The sequence below is a fragment of the Anser anser genome, assembly GCF_964211835.1.
Source record: "Anser anser genome assembly, chromosome: 18".
Lineage (NCBI taxonomy): Eukaryota > Metazoa > Chordata > Aves > Anseriformes > Anatidae > Anser > Anser anser.
The window spans coordinates 11,345,791-11,367,167 of record NC_139739.1 but is presented as its reverse complement, the minus strand read 5'-3'; the positions used below and the strand labels follow the sequence as shown (position 1 = coordinate 11,367,167).

The window sequence follows — 21,377 nt, the reverse complement described above, 5'->3', positions numbered from 1 at the left end:
GGAAGGGACTGTAGGTAGAGCAGAGGGACCGTGGCGCGTTCCTCCCCGGGGTGCCAGCTCCTGGCTGCTCTGAGGCACGAGGGACGTCGGCCCCATGCTCTCACAGCGGCCCTGTGCCTTTTCTGAGGGGCTGCTGGCGGCTGGGAGGGACTGAACCCACCCCTGCCAGGAGGATTTGGGAGCACTGGCATGGGCAGGCTCCTGAAAGAGCGTTTTGTTGGCAGTAGCTGCTTATGAGCAGCAGCAGCAGACGTCACTAACCGCTGCTCGGTTCCCAGTCAGCCCCTGCACACTGAGCCTTGGCTGGGCTCCGTGGGTTCCGTGTCCCCCCTGCCCCGCAGCCTCGGCACACAGCAGAGTGCGTGCCGCCGCTTCCCAGAAGGAGCAGGGCTCCCCGGAGCCCCGTTCCTCCTGTTCTCTGTAATTAACCCGCAGCCCTGCGGGATCCGGGCCGTGATTCAATTAACGAGACGTGGGTTCCCCCGCGGCGAGGCCTGGGAGCTCCGGCTTCGTGGGGGCTGGCTGGTGGTGCTGCCGGCCCTGGCCCCGGGCCAGGGAAGCGGGGCCGTGCTGCCTGCTCGGTGGCTTTATTTTCCCGCTTGGTTGGGGTTTATTGCCCCAGATGACTTTTATTTCCCTAGGTAATTCCAGGCTTTTCCCTGAGGCGTGCCCCAGCACAGCTCCGGGACGGAGGGGCTCCTGCCGCGGGGTGGGCACCCTGAGCCGGGTCGTACCGTGCCGAGGCCGCCCAGCAGGTGCGGGACCGGGGCCGGGGAACCGGGACTGAGGCCGCTCCGTGCCGGGACTGCCTGGGGGTGGGCGGGGGGGACACACGGTGCCGGACGGCGGCGGGGCGAGGAACGCACCGCCCCTCTCGGTCCCCCCTCCGGGCCGCGCACGCGGCGGGCCCTGCTTAGCTTCACACCCCCTCGGCGTTGCTAGGCAGCGCCCGCGCCCTCTGACCCGCGCAGCGCCGCCCGCCGCTCCCATAGCTACCGCGGGCGGCGGCGGCCATCTTGGCGGCGGCGGCGGGGCGATGAGCGGCTCCAAGGCGAGGGCGGCGGCGGCGGCGGGGCCGGAGAAGAAGCCGCCGCCGGGCACCGGGGGAGCCCTCAGCCGCCTGCGGGGCCGCCGAGGCTCGGGGGACGCGGCGCCGCGGCCGGGGACGCCGTGGACCGAATCCGAACTGCTGGCGCTGGAGACCGTCCGGCCCGAGCACGTCCTGGGGCTGTGCCGGGTGACGGAGAGTGAGCGAGGGCTGAGGGGGGAGGGGGGCTGTGAGGGGCTGGGGGCTGTGAGGGGCTGAGGGGGCAGCGCTGTGGGGCCCCCTCGTGCCGCTCCGTGCCCCTCAGGCTCGGTGCCGCTGCCGCCTGGGGACCGGGGATGCCGGGGCTGCGTTGCCCGCTTCTGCCCGCGGCTCTCTTACAACTTTCAGAAAGTTGTGTGGGGTTTTTTCCTTGGTTTTGTTCTGGGATGCCGCTCTCTGCCTTTCTGACCAGATTCCTTTCTTGCTCTTCTCCTTGGCACCTAGCACGCTTTTGTTTTTTTCTTTTAGCCTCAGTTTTGTCCTGCTTGCCTGAAGCTTCTGAAAAAACAATTTGCAATATGTACCTTAAAGGGCTAGTTAAAAAAAAAATCCTTTGGTAGTTACTCGGGGATCATTTGAAATGCTAGTACGTGTTTTCTTTTTCTTCTAGATTATTTATGCAAACCTGAGGACAACATTTACAACATTGACTTCACCAGGTTCAAGATCCGGGACCTCGAGACTGGAACTGTGCTGTTTGAAATTGCGAAGCCTTCTGCTTCAGGTATGTTATCCTAACATCGCAAAGAGGCTGGAGGGACTCAGGGAACTGCGAAGCTGCAGTGCAGGGCTCATGCTAAGCAGAAACGTCTTTCGGTATGCCCTGGTGACTAAATCCCTTTCCTTTACCTCAACACCGAGTTTTCTCCTGCTGTGAAATTTCATAGGTTTGTCATAAAAATGTGATTATATTTTGACGGGGGAAATCTTATCAGCTGCGAATCTTCCCTTGTTGGCTAGCCGGGGCAGAGTTTCTTACATGTGTTTTGGCAATTACAAGGGGGGATATCCTGTGAGATTGAGGGCGGTTTTAGCTCCGGAACCACCAAGGCTGAGCCAGTTGTCTTATCAGATCTTCTCTGTAGTTCTTAGTGCTAGTTTGAGTCTCAGACCGTTTCTTAAATACCTTCACGTTCAATGCCTAAGTAATAGCAAGGCTGTCCTGATATTCCTGCTAGCCAGTAGTACTTTACATGTATGCTATTGGCAGAGTAACTCTGAGCTGGTGCATTTTCTAGAGCAAGACGATGAGGATGAAGATGACAACAGTGAACTTGACGCTAGTGCAGGCCGCTTTGTTCGTTACCAGTTCACCCCAGCGTTTCTTCGTCTTCGGACTGTCGGTGCAACGTGAGTAAGAGTTCATAAAAAGAGGGGAGAATGAGATGTTTATGTAGCATCACTGACCGTTGTAACTAGAATCAAAGACTAGAGAAAACCTGTCTTGCACTAAGAATATCTAAGCGTCTCTTTCTGGAACGGATCTGTTGGATTCTTCTGTAGTCTTGGGTCAAAGGCTCTGTCTTTCTCAGTAGGAAGAGAGGAAGGTTGTCTTAGCTGTTTGTTTTTTTTTCCTACTTTTGGCTTACAGAGTGGAATTTACAGTGGGAGAAAAGCCAGTGTCAAACTTTCGAATGATTGAGAGACATTACTTCCGAGATCGCTTGCTGAAGAACTTTGACTTTGATTTTGGCTTCTGCATCCCCAGTAGCAGGAACACATGCGAACACATCTATGAATTCCCTCAGCTCTCAGAAGACCTTAGTAAGTACCTCCCTTTCCATACTGAGTTGTTTTGTTTGTGTATGCATATGTGCTCATTTTTTCCCTCTCATTTTCTCTCTGCTTGTGCAAAGAGTTGTGAGTGGGATGGAGGGACAGGAGTAAGTAGGTACACATTCCTTGTTTAGGCTGTGTTTAATCCTGAGTCACACATTTGTGCTGCAAATTCTCCACCTTTGGAATGAAAGCCTAAGACAACCTGTACTGTCAAGTCACAGGCTGCAGGAAGAATTGGTCAGTTGCAGGGCTTTTGTGCCTAGTGCCCGGCAATGTAGTCCAGAAAGTAAGAAAACCTTGAAAAAGGGTTCTCCCAGTAGTCACACGGCTGTTTTCAGCACTTGCTTGTTACGGCTTGAGCCTCCAGCTTTGGAACAGAACTGGCTTTTCTCTGAGAGGTGTGTTTTTGAGCCGACCAAGATCTCTGCAAATACACATTGTGCAGGCTATGTTTGACCTCAGGGGCTGGATAGAGCAGGGGCGTGTGGCGTGGGCCCTTCTGTGGCTGCCTGGCTGCGGGAGGAGGCGCAGTGTTTGCACCGCGTCTGTGTACACGTGGGGAGTGCAGCCACTTGCTTTTATTTGCGGATTGCAGCCTCTCTGCCTACAGACAATGATTACCGCTTGCTTTAGCGGTGGCTCTGACAGTTTCCATGTCTTGTGAGAGATTGCTCCACCCATTTGTTTGCTTTTGGCAGTGCTTGTCCTGTGAATAGGAAGAGCAGGCTGGAGCCTTTGAAGCGTGCCCAGCAGTGTGGTTTGCTTCTCTTACTTGGATAGGGCAGAGCATCAGCCTGGTAAATCCAGCAGAGTGGCAGAGCCCTTTTTATCCTGACTTCGTGCTGCCCACTGGAGCGTGGCAGGCTGTTGAATGTAATTGAGCTTTCTCTTTCACAGTCCGTCTGATGGTTGAAAATCCATACGAGACCCGCTCAGACAGCTTTTACTTTGTGGACAACAAGTTGATAATGCACAACAAGGCCGATTACGCGTACAACGGAGGACAGTAATCATGTGTGTCCGTGGATGCCGTGCTGCCGTTACCATTCCAGATGTCCAGGACCGGACTGGAGCTGTCTCATGCGACAAGGCTTCTTGTCAAACCTTTTTTCCTTGCGTGAGGCTGAACACATGAAGCAAAGAAGACAGCTCCCAAAAGTAAAGGAACTCTCCCTGCAACGCTTCACTATCCACCACTCTTAACATATCCAGCCTCTGTCATTCTCCATTTCTGGATACCTTCTGGTACCCTGGTTAGGTTATGGATCAGAGGCACTGTTAGAAAACTATCGCTGTTACAGTTTTTATAGCTTAGGTTGCACTTTTAGTGCTTCTGATGTTTCACCTGTTGGGTGACTACCCTCTTTCAAGAGGTCAGATTATTCGGGTAAGCTATTTCTTAGCAGGACGATTTGCCCCCTGCGGGTAGCCACTGACACCTGAAGAGCAGATCTCTTCTTCACTTGGATAGATCGTCTCTTCCGTGCATAGTGGTTTAGTTTGTAGCATGGCTGAGGTTGCTTTTTAGGGTGCATCCCAATATTCTCCAGTGGGAAAGATAAAATAAGAGACTAATTCAGCCTCTGAGTGATGCAGGAGTCTTCTTTCTATATCCAGGGGTCTGAGCAGCCCCCTGGGGATGGCTCGATCAGAGGTATCACTAGGGAGAAGAGATGGGGGAAAAAGAGAGGCTTTATGCAGTTTGGTCGTTGAGTCAGTCTGATAGCATTTCTGTCTGAGCTTCTGCAAGCAAATTGCTGAGTTTTGGAGCTCAAGGGTCAACCTTAGAGCTGAATTTAATCTCAGTATATTTATCATTTCTCTTGCTTCCCCTTGCGTAGGTTTCTTGGCTCTTGCTACGGAATGTGTTGGTTTTGGACCAATGGCACGTCGTCAGTCTAGCTGGGGTGCAGGGGAGGTGTCGGTTTAGTGGGGCTTAGAGGAGAAAGGGAGAATGGGGAAAATCACTTGAAAAACACTTAGGAAGCAAAGCTTCCTAGGCTTCAATCTCTGAATGCTTTTAAACCTTTTAAACCTGAATGTCGGAGGTGCTGGAAGGACAGACGGTGCTGTTACCATTTGCTTTGTTTCAGCTGAGGTACTAGCAGCTAAAAACCCCAGGTCAAATCATTCAGTGTTACGGAGGGGGATTCTTAATGACCAAAACGTGAGAACTGACATTCTCTTTTTAATTGTCGGAGTTCCCTTCACTGCTTTTCGTGCTTGGCTGCTTATTTATATTTGAGGAAGTCTCCTGCTGAGTTAGTGACTGCCAGACCAGAGGGTGTCTCCACAGCAGCGCTTGGGATCTGGCGATAGGAAGTAGCACCGTGCGCTGGGTAGAGGAGAGCTCTGCGTCTCAGTGACTGCGCTGGTGCCCAGCTCCTGACCATGCAGAACCTCAGTGACCAAAACCCTTCTCTGCTTGTTTTCTGCTTCCAGTCTGGCGGTTCTGCTGGGCTGGCCAGCCCTGCCTGCCGTGCGGGGGAGTTAGGTTGTGTCTGGACTAGAGACACTTGCTGGTCTTAGTTCCACTCGTTCCCCGAGACAGCTGAAACCTAGCCCCTTGGCAGATGCAGTCGGTTACCTGTTGTGTTAAGGCCGATTCAGCGTAGGTTCTGTGTTAGCAGGATGAATTGGGGTGGACATCTCAGCCTGTTCATGCGTAAACAGCAATAGGAAGCCGCTGCCTTTACCTCACAGATTAACGACGGGAGCCTTGGCGTAGAGGATCAGCGAGCAGCAGCGTAAGCAGTATGTGGGGCGGCAGTCACGAAAGAATCTCCAGCTCTTGGGAAGGATTTTTAATTATGATTAACCACAACAAATGACCTGTTCTGGGTGGAGCATTAATCATGAGCAACCACAACAAACGTCTTGGGAATGTGGAGGGGCAAGGTCTGCGTGGCTGAAAGACGAAGAACAGTTCTGCTGCCATCGCTCCCCTCCAGCATCTCCAAGGGCACTGAGGGGATCTTGGTTAGTTATTTCAGGGTTAGTAAAGGTGGAGCTTGAGGTGCCTCCTGCAGCAGCTGTCTTTAGGTGGGCTCATGCCACGCTGTTGAGATGGGAAACTTTTGTTCTGCTGGAAGAATATTTGCTTGTGACAAGGCAGAGCTGCCCAGAGGTGTGCTTTCCACCCCGGAGCATTCTGAGCTGCTCAGGTAGGGTCAGAGGAGGCTGTTAGCTGTTCCCAGGACATTTTAGCATATTGAGCTGAATTTTTAGGTAGTATAAATCCAGGTGCCTTTAAATGTTCCTTTTATCTCGTTTTCTGTATGAAGCAAACTGCTTTTCTTATGGGTGTGACGTTTCCCGTCTGGTTTCCGTGTCACCGAGTAAAGATACTTAGAGGAAGACAGACCATCGCCAGAGCGAGCGGCAGGAATTGCTGCAGGGGCACACACCGACCTGTGCGAGCCGCGGGCGGCCGGCAGGCAGCTCTGCGGGGCCGGGAGCGCTCGGAGGGCCGTGGCTGCCATCTAGCCGCTGCCTTGCGAAGTGCCGCCGGCCAGCCTGAGCACCCTGCCGGGCATAAATCCGGCGTGGATGCTTAGAGGAAAGCCGATTCCTGTCTTAGGCAGCCATTACCTCAGCCAGTCGTGATGAGAAAAAAGCATCGAGGCAGTGGCTTTCCCACCGGTGAATGTATCATTTACTCAGCAATAAGGAAAGGAAAACGGGAGGAAAACCAGGAGGCTTGCAGGCAGCGCTAGCATCCCTCAGACAGTTTCTAGATGGATGTTTGCTTTGCCAGATCAGAAGGCCTTTGCCCAAAAAGCATGCTGCAGAAATAAGGCCCTACAAGAGGGCAACCCAGCACTGAAAAGGGTGATTGTAATCCAAAAGGTCAGGGATTTCTGAACTCGTCCCTGAGGCAGGGGTGATGTCTTTGGTAAAGTGATCTAACAGAGCATCTTCCCTCGGTTCTGTGCACTCTGGTGCTGTAACGATGGATCAAAGCTTCCCACGCCAGTGAGCTAGGGAGGAATTCCGGTAGGATCTCGCCCTTGTCAGGTGAACGGTCCCAGCCGGGTGCTGACGGTGAGGGAGCTGCTTTCATGTCAGGCGGAGTTTGAGCAAGAGAACAGGTACCTGCGCAGGCAGCTTCTCAGGTCTCTTGTGCCGAGTTGGAAGAAGAGGGCTGGGATCGTGCTGTGCTCCGCTCTAACAACGGGACCAAACCCACACATCCTAAACCTTTCCAGTGTTTGTCCTCTTAGGACCAGGACCTCTTTTTCATACTTCTGAGGTGAGTGCTTTGGACTCATGCCAGCGAACTTTCTGGACAGCTGTTTCGGGACTGACTGAGGAATATCCGTGAAGGAAGGCGTCCCTTGTCACGGGCTGGGCACTGCTGTCCTTGTCCCCTGCTTTCGGTAGGAAGTGTCTTCCTCTGCGTGCTTTCCTTAGGATTTTCAAGGCTTCTCGCTGCAGAGAAGCACCGACAGCAGCCTGCCCTCTGGTGCTAGAGGATGTTTACCTGCTTGCCTGAGGGTTTGGGAAGAATAAAGTGGTTACAAGCTAGAAATGAATGCGGGAAGTGGCGGTGGCGAAGCAATAATGTCCAGCTGCGGTGAGCTCTCAGCTCCGTGTCTCAGTACCTCCCCCTGTGCCCTCACAGCGGGCTGTGCCCCGTGCTACCTGAGCGCGGCCCTCGCTGCGCTGTGCCCGCCCGTCCTGCCCCTCTGCCCCTGCCGCAGGGAGGAGCGACCGGCAGCGCTGCTGCCCCTCGGTGCCGTTACAGCAGGCGGGGCTCGCAGCGCGGCCCTGGGGCTGCTGCCGCCTGGGGGGGCCCCGGCCCGGCCCGGCCCGGCCCGGCCCGGCCCGGCCCGGTGACGCTCCCCGCCCCCCCCCCCGGTCTCCAGGGGCGCTGGGCGGGGCCGGGAGGGGGGCGGGGCCAGGCGGCAATGGGGGCGGGGCCTCTCGGGAAGCCGACCCCGCCCTCGGCATCTGGCGCATGCGCGGTGCGCGCTGCCCTGAGGGATGGCGGCGGCCATGGCTGCGGCCCTGGCCCTGTCCCGCGGCGCGCCCCGGGGTGAGGGCGGGGAGCCGGGCGGGGCGGGGGGAGCGGCCGGGGGGGGGGGGGGGGGGAGCGGCCGGGGGGTGTCCCAGTGCCTTTCAGGGCCTGAGGGGGGTGGGTCGGGCCCTGCAGCGCCGCCTGGGGCCGGGCCGGGCCGGGCCGGGCCGGGGTCACCCCCCGGTGTCACCCCCCGGCGGGCCGGGGCCGCCTCACGCCTTGCCCCGCTCCCAGCGCTGCCCTGGGTCGGGCTGCGGCGGCTGCACACGGTGTACCAGAGCGTGGAGCTGCCCGAGACGCACCTGATGCTGCGCCAGACGTGCCGCGACTTCGCCGAGAAGGAGCTGATGCCGCTGGCGGCCCAGCTGGACAAGGAGCACCGCTTCCCCGCGCAGCAGGTGCGTGACAGGCGGCCCCCGGCCTGCAGCAGAACCCGCACGGGCGTTGTAACACGAGCACCGCCGCCTGTGTTGGTGCTCAGCACGCAGAGACGTTCCTGGGCTTCTCTGGCACGGAACATCCTCTGCAGCACGTCCTTCATAGCGGGAAATGCTCGTTAAGCTGCCTTCTCAAGCCGTTGAAACACTTTTGTTGCACGTACGTAGCCATAACGTGGTTTGTAGTGAGGAGCCCTAGGAGAACTGAGCACGTTTCTGGTGGTGGAGAGAAAAGGTCAGGAGGCAGATGTTGGTCATCCCCTAGGGCTGTGAAGAAATGGAAGTGCTGCTCAAACTGTGGCTTGTGCGAATCAGTGCAGCAAGTCTGTGCTATGCTGAGCAGACTGATGCACCTATTGCATTGTGGTGAAGTAGTAAGCCCAAGAAAAATAAACAGTTACGTTAGCCAAAAGGCTCCAAGCAAGCAGTGTCAGAGGCATGCAAGTTTTGTTATATTCCTTTTATTGTATTCCTTCTATTACATTCCTCCTTCCTTTTAAGGAGTAAGGAAGAGAGCCAGGAAAGTCATATCTGTTCTAAGGAAGAAACAACTGCCATCTTACTTCACTGGTCTTACCTGAGATTTTTACATTTGATTTTGAACATTTTCACATGAATGCGTAGGGGAAAATTCAAATTGTAAGCAACATTTATTAAGATAAAGCAACATGCGTAGAACTAGCTGCTTCATCCTTCATCCTTCTTCTGGATTTGAAGTGAAGGATGAGTGTTTTGGGTGTCCGCACAGGACGAAAAACATTTGTTTAAAAATTCACAGGTTGTATTAAAGCAAGCAGAGCCTGGTAATACACTTACTTCTGCAACACCAAAAGATTGGGCCAAATTTGTTATATTGCATTTTAAATACAAAAATAGAGGACAGCTTGTTTTTCTCTTGTATATTGCCAGGTATTAATAAGAGATGGATGTAGAGTGAGACAGTGCTCTGAATTAAGCCAGAGGTGGAAGGTGGGGTTGGAATAATTTGGAACGTGACCAGCAATTAAATTCTCAGGAAAGCGAGACCTGGCTATAATGGGAATGAAAAACTGCCTTCTTGCGAAGTGTTCTGTGGGTCATTCATTCTGTAAAATTCTTTCCTTGTGCAGTCCTAGGCTGAAGCACAGCAAACTCGAAGGTAAAGTTCTGACGATTTTTATCAGCTAGATTTCCCATGCAGGGCTTCCAACCGACAGGGGTAGCGTGAGGGGAAAATGTTGGTGGGAGGCTGAGAAAATTCTGGTGAGGCTGTAGCTGCCTATCTCATCTATAGAGGGCTCCTTCCTTTGAGCAGGAGCTCACCCTAGCCAGCAGCGACCACGTACAGCTCTTGTCGAAGTCACTGGGGACACCTCCCAGTTTGCTCAGCCACATTCCCATTTCACCAGGAGTTAGCACGTCTTCACCTGTGTGTAGCCCTGCCATGGCCTGTCCTTATCGCCGTCTGTCTGCATGATGTGTTTGCTGGGACGCTGGGGGAGCAGAGCGCCTTACTTCTCCATTCCCCGTGCAGGTGAAGAAGATGGGTGGCTTAGGGCTGCTGGCTATGGACGTGCCGGAGGAGTACAAAGGCGCAGGCCTCGACTACCTGGCCTATTCCATCGCGGTGGAGGAGATCAGCAGGGGCTGCGCGTCCACGGGCGTCATTGTCAGCGTCAACAACGTAAGTGCCTCGGGGCTGCGCCGGAGGGACCGGCCTGGAACTGAGCCAGCACCAGGGTGGTGGTTGGAGAGGGGCATATGGGAGAAACGGGAGAAAGGGGAGCTGTTCCCGTGGTGGGTTCTGGTGTGCTGGGGAGCACTGAGATATTTGGGGGTTTATAGGTTGCTCATACCTTCAGCAGGCACTAACTCAGCTCTCCATTCTCAAAGTCTCTGTATTTAGGGCCAATACTCAAGTTTGGTTCTGAAGAACAGAAGCACAAGTGGATCGCTCCCTTCACCAGTGGGGATAAAATCGGATGTTTTGCTCTTAGTGAGCCAGGTGCTGTGACTGTTCCCGTGCTGTTGCAAAGGGCGTAGGGTAACCTGCCTTAGTCAGGTTTAGAATGGACTTCAGGTCTGTCAGACTGTAACAGTTTGCAGACAGGTGGGTTATAACACTTCATTTAAATGAAGTCTCAGCACCCAAGGTACGTGTGGCACCACACAGTCCATGCTGAAAACTTTCATCCCTTCTGTGCGAGCAGAGCCCTGGAGATGGCGGCATCTCTGCCACTGACCTTTCCCTTTCCTGCTTGGAGCCACTGTGGGAGGGGTGGTAGTGACAGTGGTGACACCACGCAGTTCCAGGTGGTGCCACGAGCTGACAGCAGGGCTGCAGGCAGGCGCTGGCTTTGCACCATCGGCTGCCGCTGATCACCTGAATGGTTTTTGTGCTGCGTTGCTCAGGAAATGGCAGCGACGCGGGAGCAGCATCCACAGTGGCACGCCTGGATGGTGACGAGTGGGTCCTGAATGGCACCAAGGCCTGGATCACCAACGCCTGGGACGCCTCAGCCACCGTGGTGTTTGCTACTACAGATAAATCCCTGAAGCACAAGGTGTGTTCTGCGAGTCGGTTGGGAAAAGAGCTTGGGAGTAAAGGAAGTGATGGGAGCACCATTCTGAAGGGGTTCGGGGGGGGCCACGCAGGGTATTTCGAGCTGTGCAGGAGTTGCACAGAGCGGGGCTGATGTGTGCGGGCTTTCTTGTACTTCCTCGGCCCGCCCCTTCTTTCTGTTCCCATGGCTCCTGTGAAAAATGTCTGCAGGAAGCCTGCTGACACCCAGGTAGGTGCGAAGTCGTCACCATTCCTAAGAGTCTGGCTCCTGTTGCAGGGCATTAGTGCGTTCCTTGTTCCCATGCCAACCCCGGGGCTGTCGCTGGGGAAGAAGGAAGACAAGCTGGGCATCCGAGCCTCTTCCACAGCCAACCTGATCTTCGAGGACTGTCGGATACCCAAGGCCAACCTGCTGGGGCAGCTGGGAATGGGCTTCAAAATCGCCATGGTAAGAAAGAGGTGGCTCAGCGCTGCAGCCGTGGCTGTGTGACGCAGTAGCTCCCCAGCTTGGCCATTTCCAAATCCATTTTCAGACTTAGGATAATGATGATGAGAGCTGCCAGTGTGAGCTGCAACATTAGGCATAGCCCCTTCTGGGCAGCACGTGAGACCGCATTCACAGAACTCTGTGAATTTACCACAGAGCCTTGACAGAGCTTTTTTCATAGACCCAGCGTGGCAGTTCTCTGGTTGAGGAATGATGCTGACGGTGTGAGCAGGGATGGTTTTAGTTTAATTTTTCTCATCTGTTCATGTTCTAGCCTCCCATTTTGTACCCATAGATTAAGGGAAAACTTTGCATTTTCCCTAAATATTTTGGCCAAGGAGAGCTGTCCTGGGTGCACAGGGCATGCCCTGGATTGTCTCTAAAGGTGGATGAAATCAGAGCCAAGGCACACGCGTCTGTGTCTGTCTATGCGTCTGCGTGTGCGTCTGTGTGTACCATTTGGTCAGTTATGACCTGATTTAACACGTATTTTGTCTTTCTCAGCAAACTCTGGATGCAGGAAGGATCGGCATCGCCTCCCAGGCGCTGGGAATAGCGCAGGCAGCCCTGGACTGTGCTGTGGATTACGCTGAGAAGAGGATGGCGTTTGGGTCGCCCATCACCAAGCTGCAGGCCATCCAGGTACGAGGTAGCCTGAGCCGTCAGGTGCTCACATTGCTGGGGTTGGCAGAAAAATGCACGTGGGCACTGGGACTTCGCTCCGGGGGCACAGCGCACTCTGCACTGACTGGGGTAAGCGAGGTAGTTGTTTATGTTTTCAAACCGTTAGACTGTTAAGCTGGAGGCGCTCCTTTTCTAGCAGTATTGGCCTCAGAGGTGGGACACTTGGGTGTATGTGCTCGTGCAGGCAGAGGCAGCCACCTCGGCCAAAGGCAGCGTTTGTCGTTGCAGTTTAAGCTAGCAGATATGGCTGTGGCCTTGGAGGGGGCGCGCTTGCTGACCTGGAGAGCTGCGATGCTGAAAGACAATGGGAAGCCCTTCACGAAGGTATTGTCACCCTTCCATCTGTCTAGCTGTGACAGCTCTGGGCACAGGCTGGAGGCAAGAAAGCCGTGTGATGTACAGCAGCGCTGCACTCAGCTCGTGCCCAGCCAGTGCTGCTGGTGTTTAACCACCAGCAGGTGGGTTAAACATGCAACTGGGGCGTCCCTTTTTTGTGATCGCTGCATCCTCAGTGATGTTTTCCTTCCCCAAAGGAAGCGGCAATGGCTAAGCTGGCTGCATCAGAGGCTGCAACAAACATCGCTCATCAGGTAACTAACTACACAGCATGCCGGAAGCCGGGTTGTGGTCCTTCCCCATTTCACACAGCAAGCTGAGGAAAGTTCCTAGGGCGGGGGGGGGGGTGGAGCAGAGGATGAATCAATCTTTGCTAGAATATGTCTTTAAAAAAAAAATAGTTAAAAGAACCCCTGGGTTACCCATGGAAGAACTAACAACTACCCCTGAAGTAGTTCATTTGCTGCCTGGGTTGTCATTGCTGTTACAACCAGCTCTAATCCTGTTTACTCAGCAACTGTAATTGCCTCATGTGCCCCCTCCAGGTATGCACACAGCAGGATTAGCTCCTTTTATGGGGGCTGTGGAGAACAAAGTCCTGGGACTGACCTGCTGCCTTTTTAACCTGCTGCCTTCGTTTCAGGCCATCCAGATCTTGGGCGGGATGGGTTATGTGACAGAGATGCCAGCAGAACGTCACTACCGTGATGCTCGTATCACTGAGATCTACGAGGGGACCAGTGAGATCCAAAGACTGGTGATAGCAGGTCAACTGCTGAAGGCTTACCGTGGCTGAAGAACCTCAGAGCACCACGCTGCCCCAAAGTGCCTCCTAGCGGTGCACAACAGCAGTCCAGTCTTGGCCCTCATGAAGGAGGACAATGATGGAAGTTTTCCTCACCAGTGATTAACTGCCCTTCGTGTTAAAATGTGCTGATTCTTCTTTGGACAAAGTATGGTGCATGGACGGCCCTATCTAGGTTGGTAAGCAATGGCCTGAGTGCAGGAGGGAGGACGCACCGTGTGTGTGTAGGCGAGCACAGGCCTTTTCCTAGCAGAGTGTTTTTCAGTGGTAGCACAGCGAGTGACTTTGCTGTTCAGTAAAGTCAGCTGCGATCCTTGTGCACTTCCCTGCTGCTTCCTTCGTGAGGCTCTGTCACACGTGGTATGTGATAGCCAGCGCCAAGGTTCGAGGCACTGGGACGTGCTCCCTGTGCCGCCCCAAGCTGCAGGTTAAGCTGCCTTGGCTGCTGGAATAAGGAATTTCAGGTGGCGGATGCTCTGTGGTGGGCTCCCTGTGCAGCGCAGGCCATAGCAAGAAGTGCAGCAGCAGCAGCAGCAGCGCACTGTTCCCCACTTCCAGCAGGCGAGGAGCTAGAGGGGAGGCCACAGGTACTGCCAAAGGGCTACAAAGGGCTCTGACCCAGGCTGTGATGCTGCGTGTGTGGGTGTAAAAACAAAGGTAAGGAAAACAAAAACCCATCTTGCGCAGCACAGCCCTCAGCCAGTTTGCTCAGGACCTTATGGCTGCAGCTGTAAAAGCAAAGTATAGAAAAGCTGCAATGGCTCAGACATATTTACAAGAAACTGAGAATAAATGTTCCCCAGCCTGCTTTTAGTCCACAAACAACTATCTAACAGGAACGTGCACAAAGTGGCAGTAACAGCCTTTAGTCTATAATGTATTTTGGGCAACAACTGGGAAATGCACAGGTGATACAGAAAGCCTTACCAAGGAGCTTTTGCAGTAGCACATATCCTCAACTACTTAATCTTTGGCAAAAAATTAACCTTTAGACGATGAAACAGCCAAACAAAACGCTCTAAACTCAGGAAAAGAGGGCCAGGATTAAGACTACAACCTGTGTGGCCCACACCCTTGTCCAAACAATGCATACACTAGATGTAAATGGTTATTTTCCTGTGGTGTCATTTGCGTGGCAAATTAAAAAAAAAAAAATGTCAAAAAAAACCAGCAAGATTATATTACATAAAAGAGAGCAGAGAAGACAAATAAAACCTGATATTTTTTTTAAAGGACCACCCCTCCCCACTTTGTTTTTTTAGTTCAAATGTGAGCTCATGTAGAATAGTTTCTCCAGTCCCATGAGATCGCCGCGTTAAACCACCCTGGCCTGCGCACACCAGTTACACCACTTCGAGCTGCAGAGGGTGTCTGCTAGTGCAGAGGGCCCCGTAACACAAATACCTCTGCAGGGCACTAGAGGGCAATGGCATGTTGGGGCAAAGCTTCGCATTTCTCCTCCTAGGTCTCAGACCCAACAATTACCAGAAACTGAGCCAGGCAGTGATTTCACCTATGTTGTGAATTATGAAAGGCTTCTAGGCATGAGACACTCCTCGGGCTTGCCGTCTACCTGTATCACTGCTTCGAAGGCTTGTTTGCATGGCCGTGGAGGAGCAAGTGAGATTATTTTACACAAGGCTGTTTTTTTTTTTTCCCCTCAGCTGCAGCAGGTGCTGCAGGCCTGGTTGCTGCAAGAAAGGGAAGACTTTGGCTGCACCATTACTGTTCTGTGCTCGACTTCTCTGACCTCACACACTGAGGTCCAGCTGCAGCCCCAGTGAACCAGAACAGTCACTCCTAGGGCGCACCTGCTGCTGTTTTGCTTCTCTTCATCTCGCTGCTTCTCTTAGATCTGCTCTACCACACCTTCATTGCTTTCAGCCTGTGCCTCTTCCCCCTCACACCCCCTCACTTACCCCCGTTAAATGACTGCTGCTTCTCTTCAGAGCAGAGTGGAATTGCCCCGCATGCTCACAGTGGCCAACCAAAGCAGGAGATCAGCTGTGAACATCTCAGCCATCAGCACACCGCTAAAAACTACAAACTGCATGCACCAGAATCCCATGTGGCCCTTCTGCAGAGAACGCAGGGGCAGCATCAAGTAATTGCCTGCTCCAAGGGAGTCCTGCTGCTGCACCTGTGACCACAGCCCACCTTTGGGAACTGGAGAGCGCGCTGCGTGCCTTGTTAACAAGCTTCCTGCTGGCTCTGGCATCAGCACAACAGCTGACCTAGCGCGAACACGTTAACTGAGGCTACCAGCTGATAGTTGATGCCAATTTGCTGAGTGCTGCACCTCTGCCATAGGCTGTAATCAAATTACATTGCACATCATCAAATTACAGCAAGGGTGCAGCTGGTCAAAAATCACTGGTCTAGGTACAGTGTGACAATCAGCTTCATGAGCCTAGGAATGTGTTCAGAGCCTCTTACAGAGTTCCCTTTTGCTATTACATAAACAAACAAACATGCTGCAAGGGTGCAAAGTCTTTCAAACAAAAGCTTTTCCAATACCTTCCCTGCTGCCACAGATTCAGACAGGGATCTGTAATTGTCTCAGAGCACTGTTCTCAGCAATGTTTTGGGTTAAACAGCACAGTTGAACACAAAGACCTCCACAGAGCTCCCAGAAAGCTGGCTTTTTCCTGAGCAGGGTGCTGAGATCTTACTCCTCTCTGCTGCTGTCAGGTAATTTTGGCTTTAACACATGTGCGTCTGTTCCTCGGGGCTGTTACAGAAGGGAACTGCTGAGAGAGCAAAACACAAACAAGTTTAGCAGCATTGAATAGAGAGCTCTTACAAAGAGCCGCCCCCAGACAGAGCGCTCCCCTGGCAAGGGTGGGCAGGGCCAGGCTTCCTTTCAGAAAAGGCTCTATTTCAGGTTGAAGCTGAAAGTTTTTGTCAGTTTACAAACTGAGCTAACGTTGCAAAGTTAAGGCACCAAGATGTGAAAATCGGGTCACATGCAAGTTAGAATGGGAAAGAAAGGTGCAGCTGCACTTTTCAAGGACACTTTTGCCCCCCAAATGGTCTAAATGTACATTAGATCGGTTACAACACAGACTGCAGGGAATGAAGCAGGAGAAACCTTGGAAGTTTCCAGCTGGAGATGAAAAACTCACCAGCTGAAGATCAGTTTCCAGGGCAGGAGGACTGATCACACGACGGCAGCAGGTCTGTCTGACATTTCCTGCTCCAGCAGTTCCTGTGGAGCCCTAACACAAACCCTTCAGCAGAAGAAACAGTTACAGGAACGGGGAGCTGCTTTCCCCTCACTCACCAGTTAGAGTTGACGCACTTTGTATCATATATATATGGCTCACAATCCCTTCATGAGTTCTCAGCAGACTAAAGGAGAAGACGAGCTGTTCTGGGCTGTCACAGTTGAGTACACACAGGGGAGAAGCACAGAACTCCTCCTGGGGAGCACAGGCGTTAGCCACATCCTTCCTGGCCCAGCCTTGCAGCCCGGTGTGGCACTGAGGAGCTGCCGGAGCCTGGAGCCCTCTCTCAGACTTCTCCATTCCTACCAGCACAGGGATGGGACTCACCTCTGTCAGCTTCACACAACTTAGACACAAAACCAAGCAATGCCCTCAGCCTTCCATGTTTAAGCAGTGTATGAAATGTTTTGCTGGGACTCAGCTGAAGTTACCGCAGTATTGCTTTCACACCACAACACTTTCTCTTCTACTGGTCTTTTCTGACAGCGTTACTGCTAAGAAAAATAGGACAAACAATTTTGATTTTAAATTAAATTTTGTTCTGCCTAACTGGAGAGCCCTCATTAAATAGCACGGACAACACAATCACACATTCTGGTTTTGTTAGGGATCATGGATGGCTTAAAAAAATAACAAAAGTGAAAGACAGGCTGAAGTTAAAAGGCAAAATACTTGTAAGAATAACAAGAAGAAATGGAATAGAGATAAGAAAATCTGGCAGTGTTACAACTTGAATGAAAATGCAGCTTACTGCTGTTTAGCTAAACATTAATATCAAATTCTACATGCTCACTACTTGTACGAAAATACCTGGGAGCCATGCATCCCCTTCCCTCCCCAAAAGGGTCAACCCTGAGCTGGGGAAGCCACCCAACAGTCAGTTTGTGTTTCCTCATTGCTTCAGTGACTCCTTCCCCTTCTCTCTGAGAACACACCATACCCCCACGCTCAAGACAGGAAACATTCATCTCCACAAATGGCTTCTGGGTGTGACACGGTGGAAACCGCAGCGCTGGCACCCCGATGTGCTTCTAAGCCTGTGCAGGCAGCGCCATGCGATATTGCAGAGGTCCGGGCACGGATTCGAGGCTTCACAGGTTGTTCCTGCTGGGCCAACACAGACACAGAATTACCAGCGTGTATTGTAAAAGTATAGAAGTGTTGTAAAATACTTCATCTGCATTGGCCGGTGAAACAGTCCCAGGTCTTTTCTGAACTCAAAATCTTTTTCAAGACTAAGGGTGTGACCTTAGGGAAAACTTCAAGAGACAAACAGTGACATTTCTAAGCTGACTGTTCCCAAAGGCACAGCAGAAAACCGGCTCCAGAACTTTTAACAGCTTTGCATTTCACAATTCTGGTCCCTGTCCTAACTTTGCTATAAACACGCATGCATCAATCACTTTTTATTGCCAGTATCCTTTTAACCTCCTACATAAAAGCTTTTATTAGTCAAATACTTTCTAAAATATTTTTTTGACAATTTTTCACAAGAAAGAGCAGATGGCTGGAGATTACACTGCACGAATTTGTATCAAGTATTTAATGAGGGAGTGTAACAAAATGTAAAACCAAGAAGGCATGAGCAGGACCCAACAGGGACAGGGAATCTAGGCCCTAGAGCGCCCTCAGAAAGCCAAAGGACCCAGCAGCTTCTATCGTTTCATCCTTGATCTGAGAAAACGTGCAGTTGGCCAGGCTGAAGAAACAAGGCCAGAAAGTACGTATGTCTCCTCAGGGTGCCAGCAGCTGTGTGCTGAGGTAGGAACCTGTTCTAATCCACCCAAAAAATTGAGGTGTTCTTGACAGGAGAGCTGTGGGACAAAGTTTTACAGCTTTAACTTACTCAAATAAATAACAGGAGAATGTTTTTGCGCCTCTGCAGATGTAACAGCTTCGTATTTAGAACAGTTATGCCTCAGTTAACCCCTCCAAAGCACCAAATCCTCTTCCTACCAGTGGTGGCTGCTATTCCACCTGTCAGTTCAGTTTTGCTCACCTGGCAGCTGCAAGCATCCACCTGGGAAGCCAGGGACTCATTTCAGAGCAGCAGGCACCACCTGTAGGTTCAGAAACAAACGCCTGCGTTTACAACCCGACTGGCTGTAAAGTGCAAGCGACTTGCAATCTTGGCACAAGTCGGATTCACACAGTGTCACAAGGCAATATAGCTTAAAAGAGGAAGGCCAAGACTTTTCTGGAAAGCTAAATTAATTCTCATTAAGCATTTGTCAGTTTACACTTTTAGAACTTTTTCCAGAATGCCTTTTAAGTGTAGAAAATCACTCATAGGATGCTTTCCTGGAATGGACTAGAAAATGCCATTGCAAAACCAGAGAAAGACCATTTATTTTAATTCTAAAGGCAGGAGGAAGCTCCCAGGAAAAACCAAGCACTTGAGATGTGCATTACTATCAGTTGGATACGGGATCTAGAGATGTTATCCCACTGCTTGCTACCACTTTAAAAAAAAAAAAAAGTGTTTTTTCTTTCTAAACACCCTTATCAATATTTTGTTCAATTTAAGTTCGAGGTGTGTAGCTGAAAAATCAACGTCCTCCTTTTGGCCCAAGCTGACTGCAAGTCTGGGCTCCTACACTTGCTATTAACTGTAAATGCAAATTTTTAATTAAAAAAGATTTACTTCATCAAAACCGAGTTAGCTGATGATGAGCATTGCAGGCACATGCTAAAGGAAATGCTTTCAACTGACTTAAAGATAGGAACTGGGGGAAAAAATAAGAATCACAACATCCCCCCTGCCACCAACCCACCTCAAAAACCTTAGAGCCCCCCACGAATTGCCATGCTGCTTTCCCACATTTCTTCGTGCCCTACCTGTGTCAGAGCGCTCACAGACGGTTCAGGGGCCACTCGGCCACTTCAGCCCCAGGGCCCGTGAGCAGTGACAGACCTGCCTGAGGAGGAGAGAGGAGCACGTTAATTAAAAACAGGCCAGACAGCTGCATTGCTAAGCATGGCCAGATGATATTTTCTACCATGCTGAATTTGCTCTTCTTGTAAGAATGGACAGAGCAGAAAGGATCGGGGGTTCCACCGAAGCTCCCTTACCTGTTTGCAAGCAGCGGTACCCCGAGGGAGCTCACTGCTCAGTCAGGTTTCATCCTGCTTTCCTTCTGCTCAGCTAGCAGTTATTGGCATCAAACTAACAAGAGGTACAAGCTTAGCAGAGCTCCCCAAACCCAATTTGGCAGAATATTTTAATGGACGAAAGTTCTGGTTATCTCGGGGTAGCCGTTCAGTTAATAAATTAACCTAACTGGAACTGCTGGCTTAAAAAAAACAACACAACACATTTTAACAGGCTGTCAGGTACAAAGCAGTCAACACACAAACTCTGACCAGTCACAACAGTAAAGGACAGTTTTCTTTTTCTTTTTTTCCTTTTTTTTTTTTTCTTTAAGGGGCAGGGGCATGGAAAAAATACAGCACACTAATGAAACAAAATGCAAAAAAATACAAAAAAATAGAAAATAGAAAAAATGTATTTACAAGTGATACATTACTATGATCAGAAAGCACAAAGACAATTGCTGCTATAATACATGCACTGGGTCAAGAAGGATCTACTAAAAACCTGCAAGGGAGCTGTTTGTAAAAAAACGGAAAAAAAAAAAGAAAAAAGACACCCTTCCCATCCCCTCCCCCCTCAAACCAACAGGGGTGGGTTTCAACTTTTTTCTTCCCTAGTTTGCTACATTGATCAAAATCAAATATCCCCTAAAGTCCGTGAGTACAACCAATACAAATACTACACTTGTTTTTAAACTGCAGGTTCAGTTTCAGGAGGGGGGAGAAAAACAGCAGCTCATTGTAGATTCATATACAAGAAAGCCAGAGTAAACTGCTCTACATGCTAAAAATTACAGCAAGCCCCTGTCTGCTACATAGCATGATCTTAGCAGGTTTTCCTTTTTATTTATTCATATATATATCTATATGTGTGTATATATATATGTATAAAAATCGTGCCCTTTTTCACTGCAACATGACATCTGGGTGGAAACGTAACTCGTTACAACAAATTTTTATATGTTTACTGCAAGAAGTCACTCAATGTCTGTGGATTTAATAAGTAACCTCACACCACAGGAAATATTTAATAAATCAAAAAAAAACAACAAAAAAAAAAAACAAACAAAAAAAACAATATTGTGACAGAAGACCTTCTGTCTCAGTTCTTTTCAAAACTGAAGTCCAACAGGAAACTGGTCCCAATGTATATGAGCGTTTGCTGAAGAAGCTTCAGTTTGCCTAACCGTTTTTCTTTTAGTGTTCACAAGTTTTTGAACGACTTCAAGCCGTTTTCAGTTTCTAGTCTCTCTTCCTCTCTCACATAGGTTAATAGTCTGGTACTAATCCATTAGAGTGAGGAAAAGAGGAAAGTGGCTGCAGTTGCACAAAGGGTCCCCAGTTCCACATCTGCAGGGAGATACGGAGTCGCATGGAGCTCCAGAACCTTAGCTTTTTTTCTTTTTCCTCCTTTCAATGCAAAGTCCTTTCATACAAGTCCTGTAATTGGTACCTTCCCAAGTACCAGCCTGTCCAGCTTTAGGAGATGACAAAGCCACGAGTTAAAGTGAAAAGGACCAAGGCAGAAGTTCAGGTCACTTTCTGTCTGTTCCATCATACTTCCAGGAAACGGGAGCTGCTGGACTTGGAGTGGAAAGGCTCAGACCACATGCGACGTAGATCGCCCTAAACAGCAGTGAAACAGCAGAAGGACCATTCACTCAGAAACCGTAAAGCCCATTTAGAATTCATATTTAAAAATACACATACATACACGTATATACATAAAATGCACGTAAGCATATCTTAAAGCAAATCTATTCTCCACCTGTTTTGCAGATTACAATAAGGGCCATAAAACACATCCTTCCCACGTCAGGTCAAAATGCCTTTTTTTTTGCAACAGATTGACCTAAGTATTTCCTTCCCATCAGAAAACC

The 21,377-nt window shown here is 50.9% G+C and overlaps 2 protein-coding genes and 1 long non-coding RNA gene across 6 annotated transcripts in view; 1 reads left to right on the top strand and 2 right to left on the bottom strand.

Moving 5' to 3' along the window:
• Positions 1-987: 987 nt before the first annotated feature.
• Positions 988-14,412, top strand: ACADS (acyl-CoA dehydrogenase short chain). Of its 2 annotated transcripts, XM_083803310.1 has the most exons (13): positions 988-1,247; positions 1,698-1,811; positions 2,326-2,437; positions 2,679-2,851; positions 8,121-8,284; positions 9,837-9,986; positions 10,196-10,307; positions 10,715-10,866; positions 11,143-11,313; positions 11,857-11,994; positions 12,265-12,360; positions 12,570-12,626; positions 13,016-14,412. In XM_083803310.1, the coding sequence occupies exons 1-13, from the start codon at positions 1,037-1,039 to the stop codon at positions 13,166-13,168; spliced, it is 1,803 nt and encodes a 600-aa protein (XP_083659436.1). In that variant the 5' UTR covers positions 988-1,036; the 3' UTR covers positions 13,169-14,412. The 2 variants fall into 2 exon arrangements, with proteins under 2 accessions (XP_083659436.1, XP_083659435.1); XM_083803309.1 differs by lacking the exons at positions 988-1,247; positions 1,698-1,811; positions 2,326-2,437; positions 2,679-2,851 and adding an exon at positions 7,760-7,904.
• On the bottom strand, positions 14,058-19,232 carry LOC310883270. Of its 2 annotated transcripts, none has more exons than XR_014573436.1 (2): positions 18,404-19,232; positions 14,058-17,511 (listed from the first exon to the last, which is right to left on the bottom strand). It is a non-coding gene; the product is annotated as an uncharacterized lncRNA (long non-coding RNA). The 2 variants fall into 2 exon arrangements; XR_014573437.1 differs by having other exon boundaries at positions 14,058-17,508.
• A 552-nt stretch (positions 19,233-19,784) lies between these two features.
• SPPL3 (signal peptide peptidase like 3) overlaps positions 19,785-21,377 on the bottom strand; it is a 57,728-nt gene continuing 56,135 nt past the window's right edge. For both annotated transcript variants that reach the window (XM_083803312.1, XM_083803311.1), the window contains exon 11: positions 19,785-21,123. In XM_083803312.1, the coding sequence (XP_083659438.1) occupies positions 21,052-21,123 (72 nt within the window). In that variant the 3' untranslated portion in view covers positions 19,785-21,051. The remainder of the gene's footprint in view (positions 21,124-21,377) is intronic.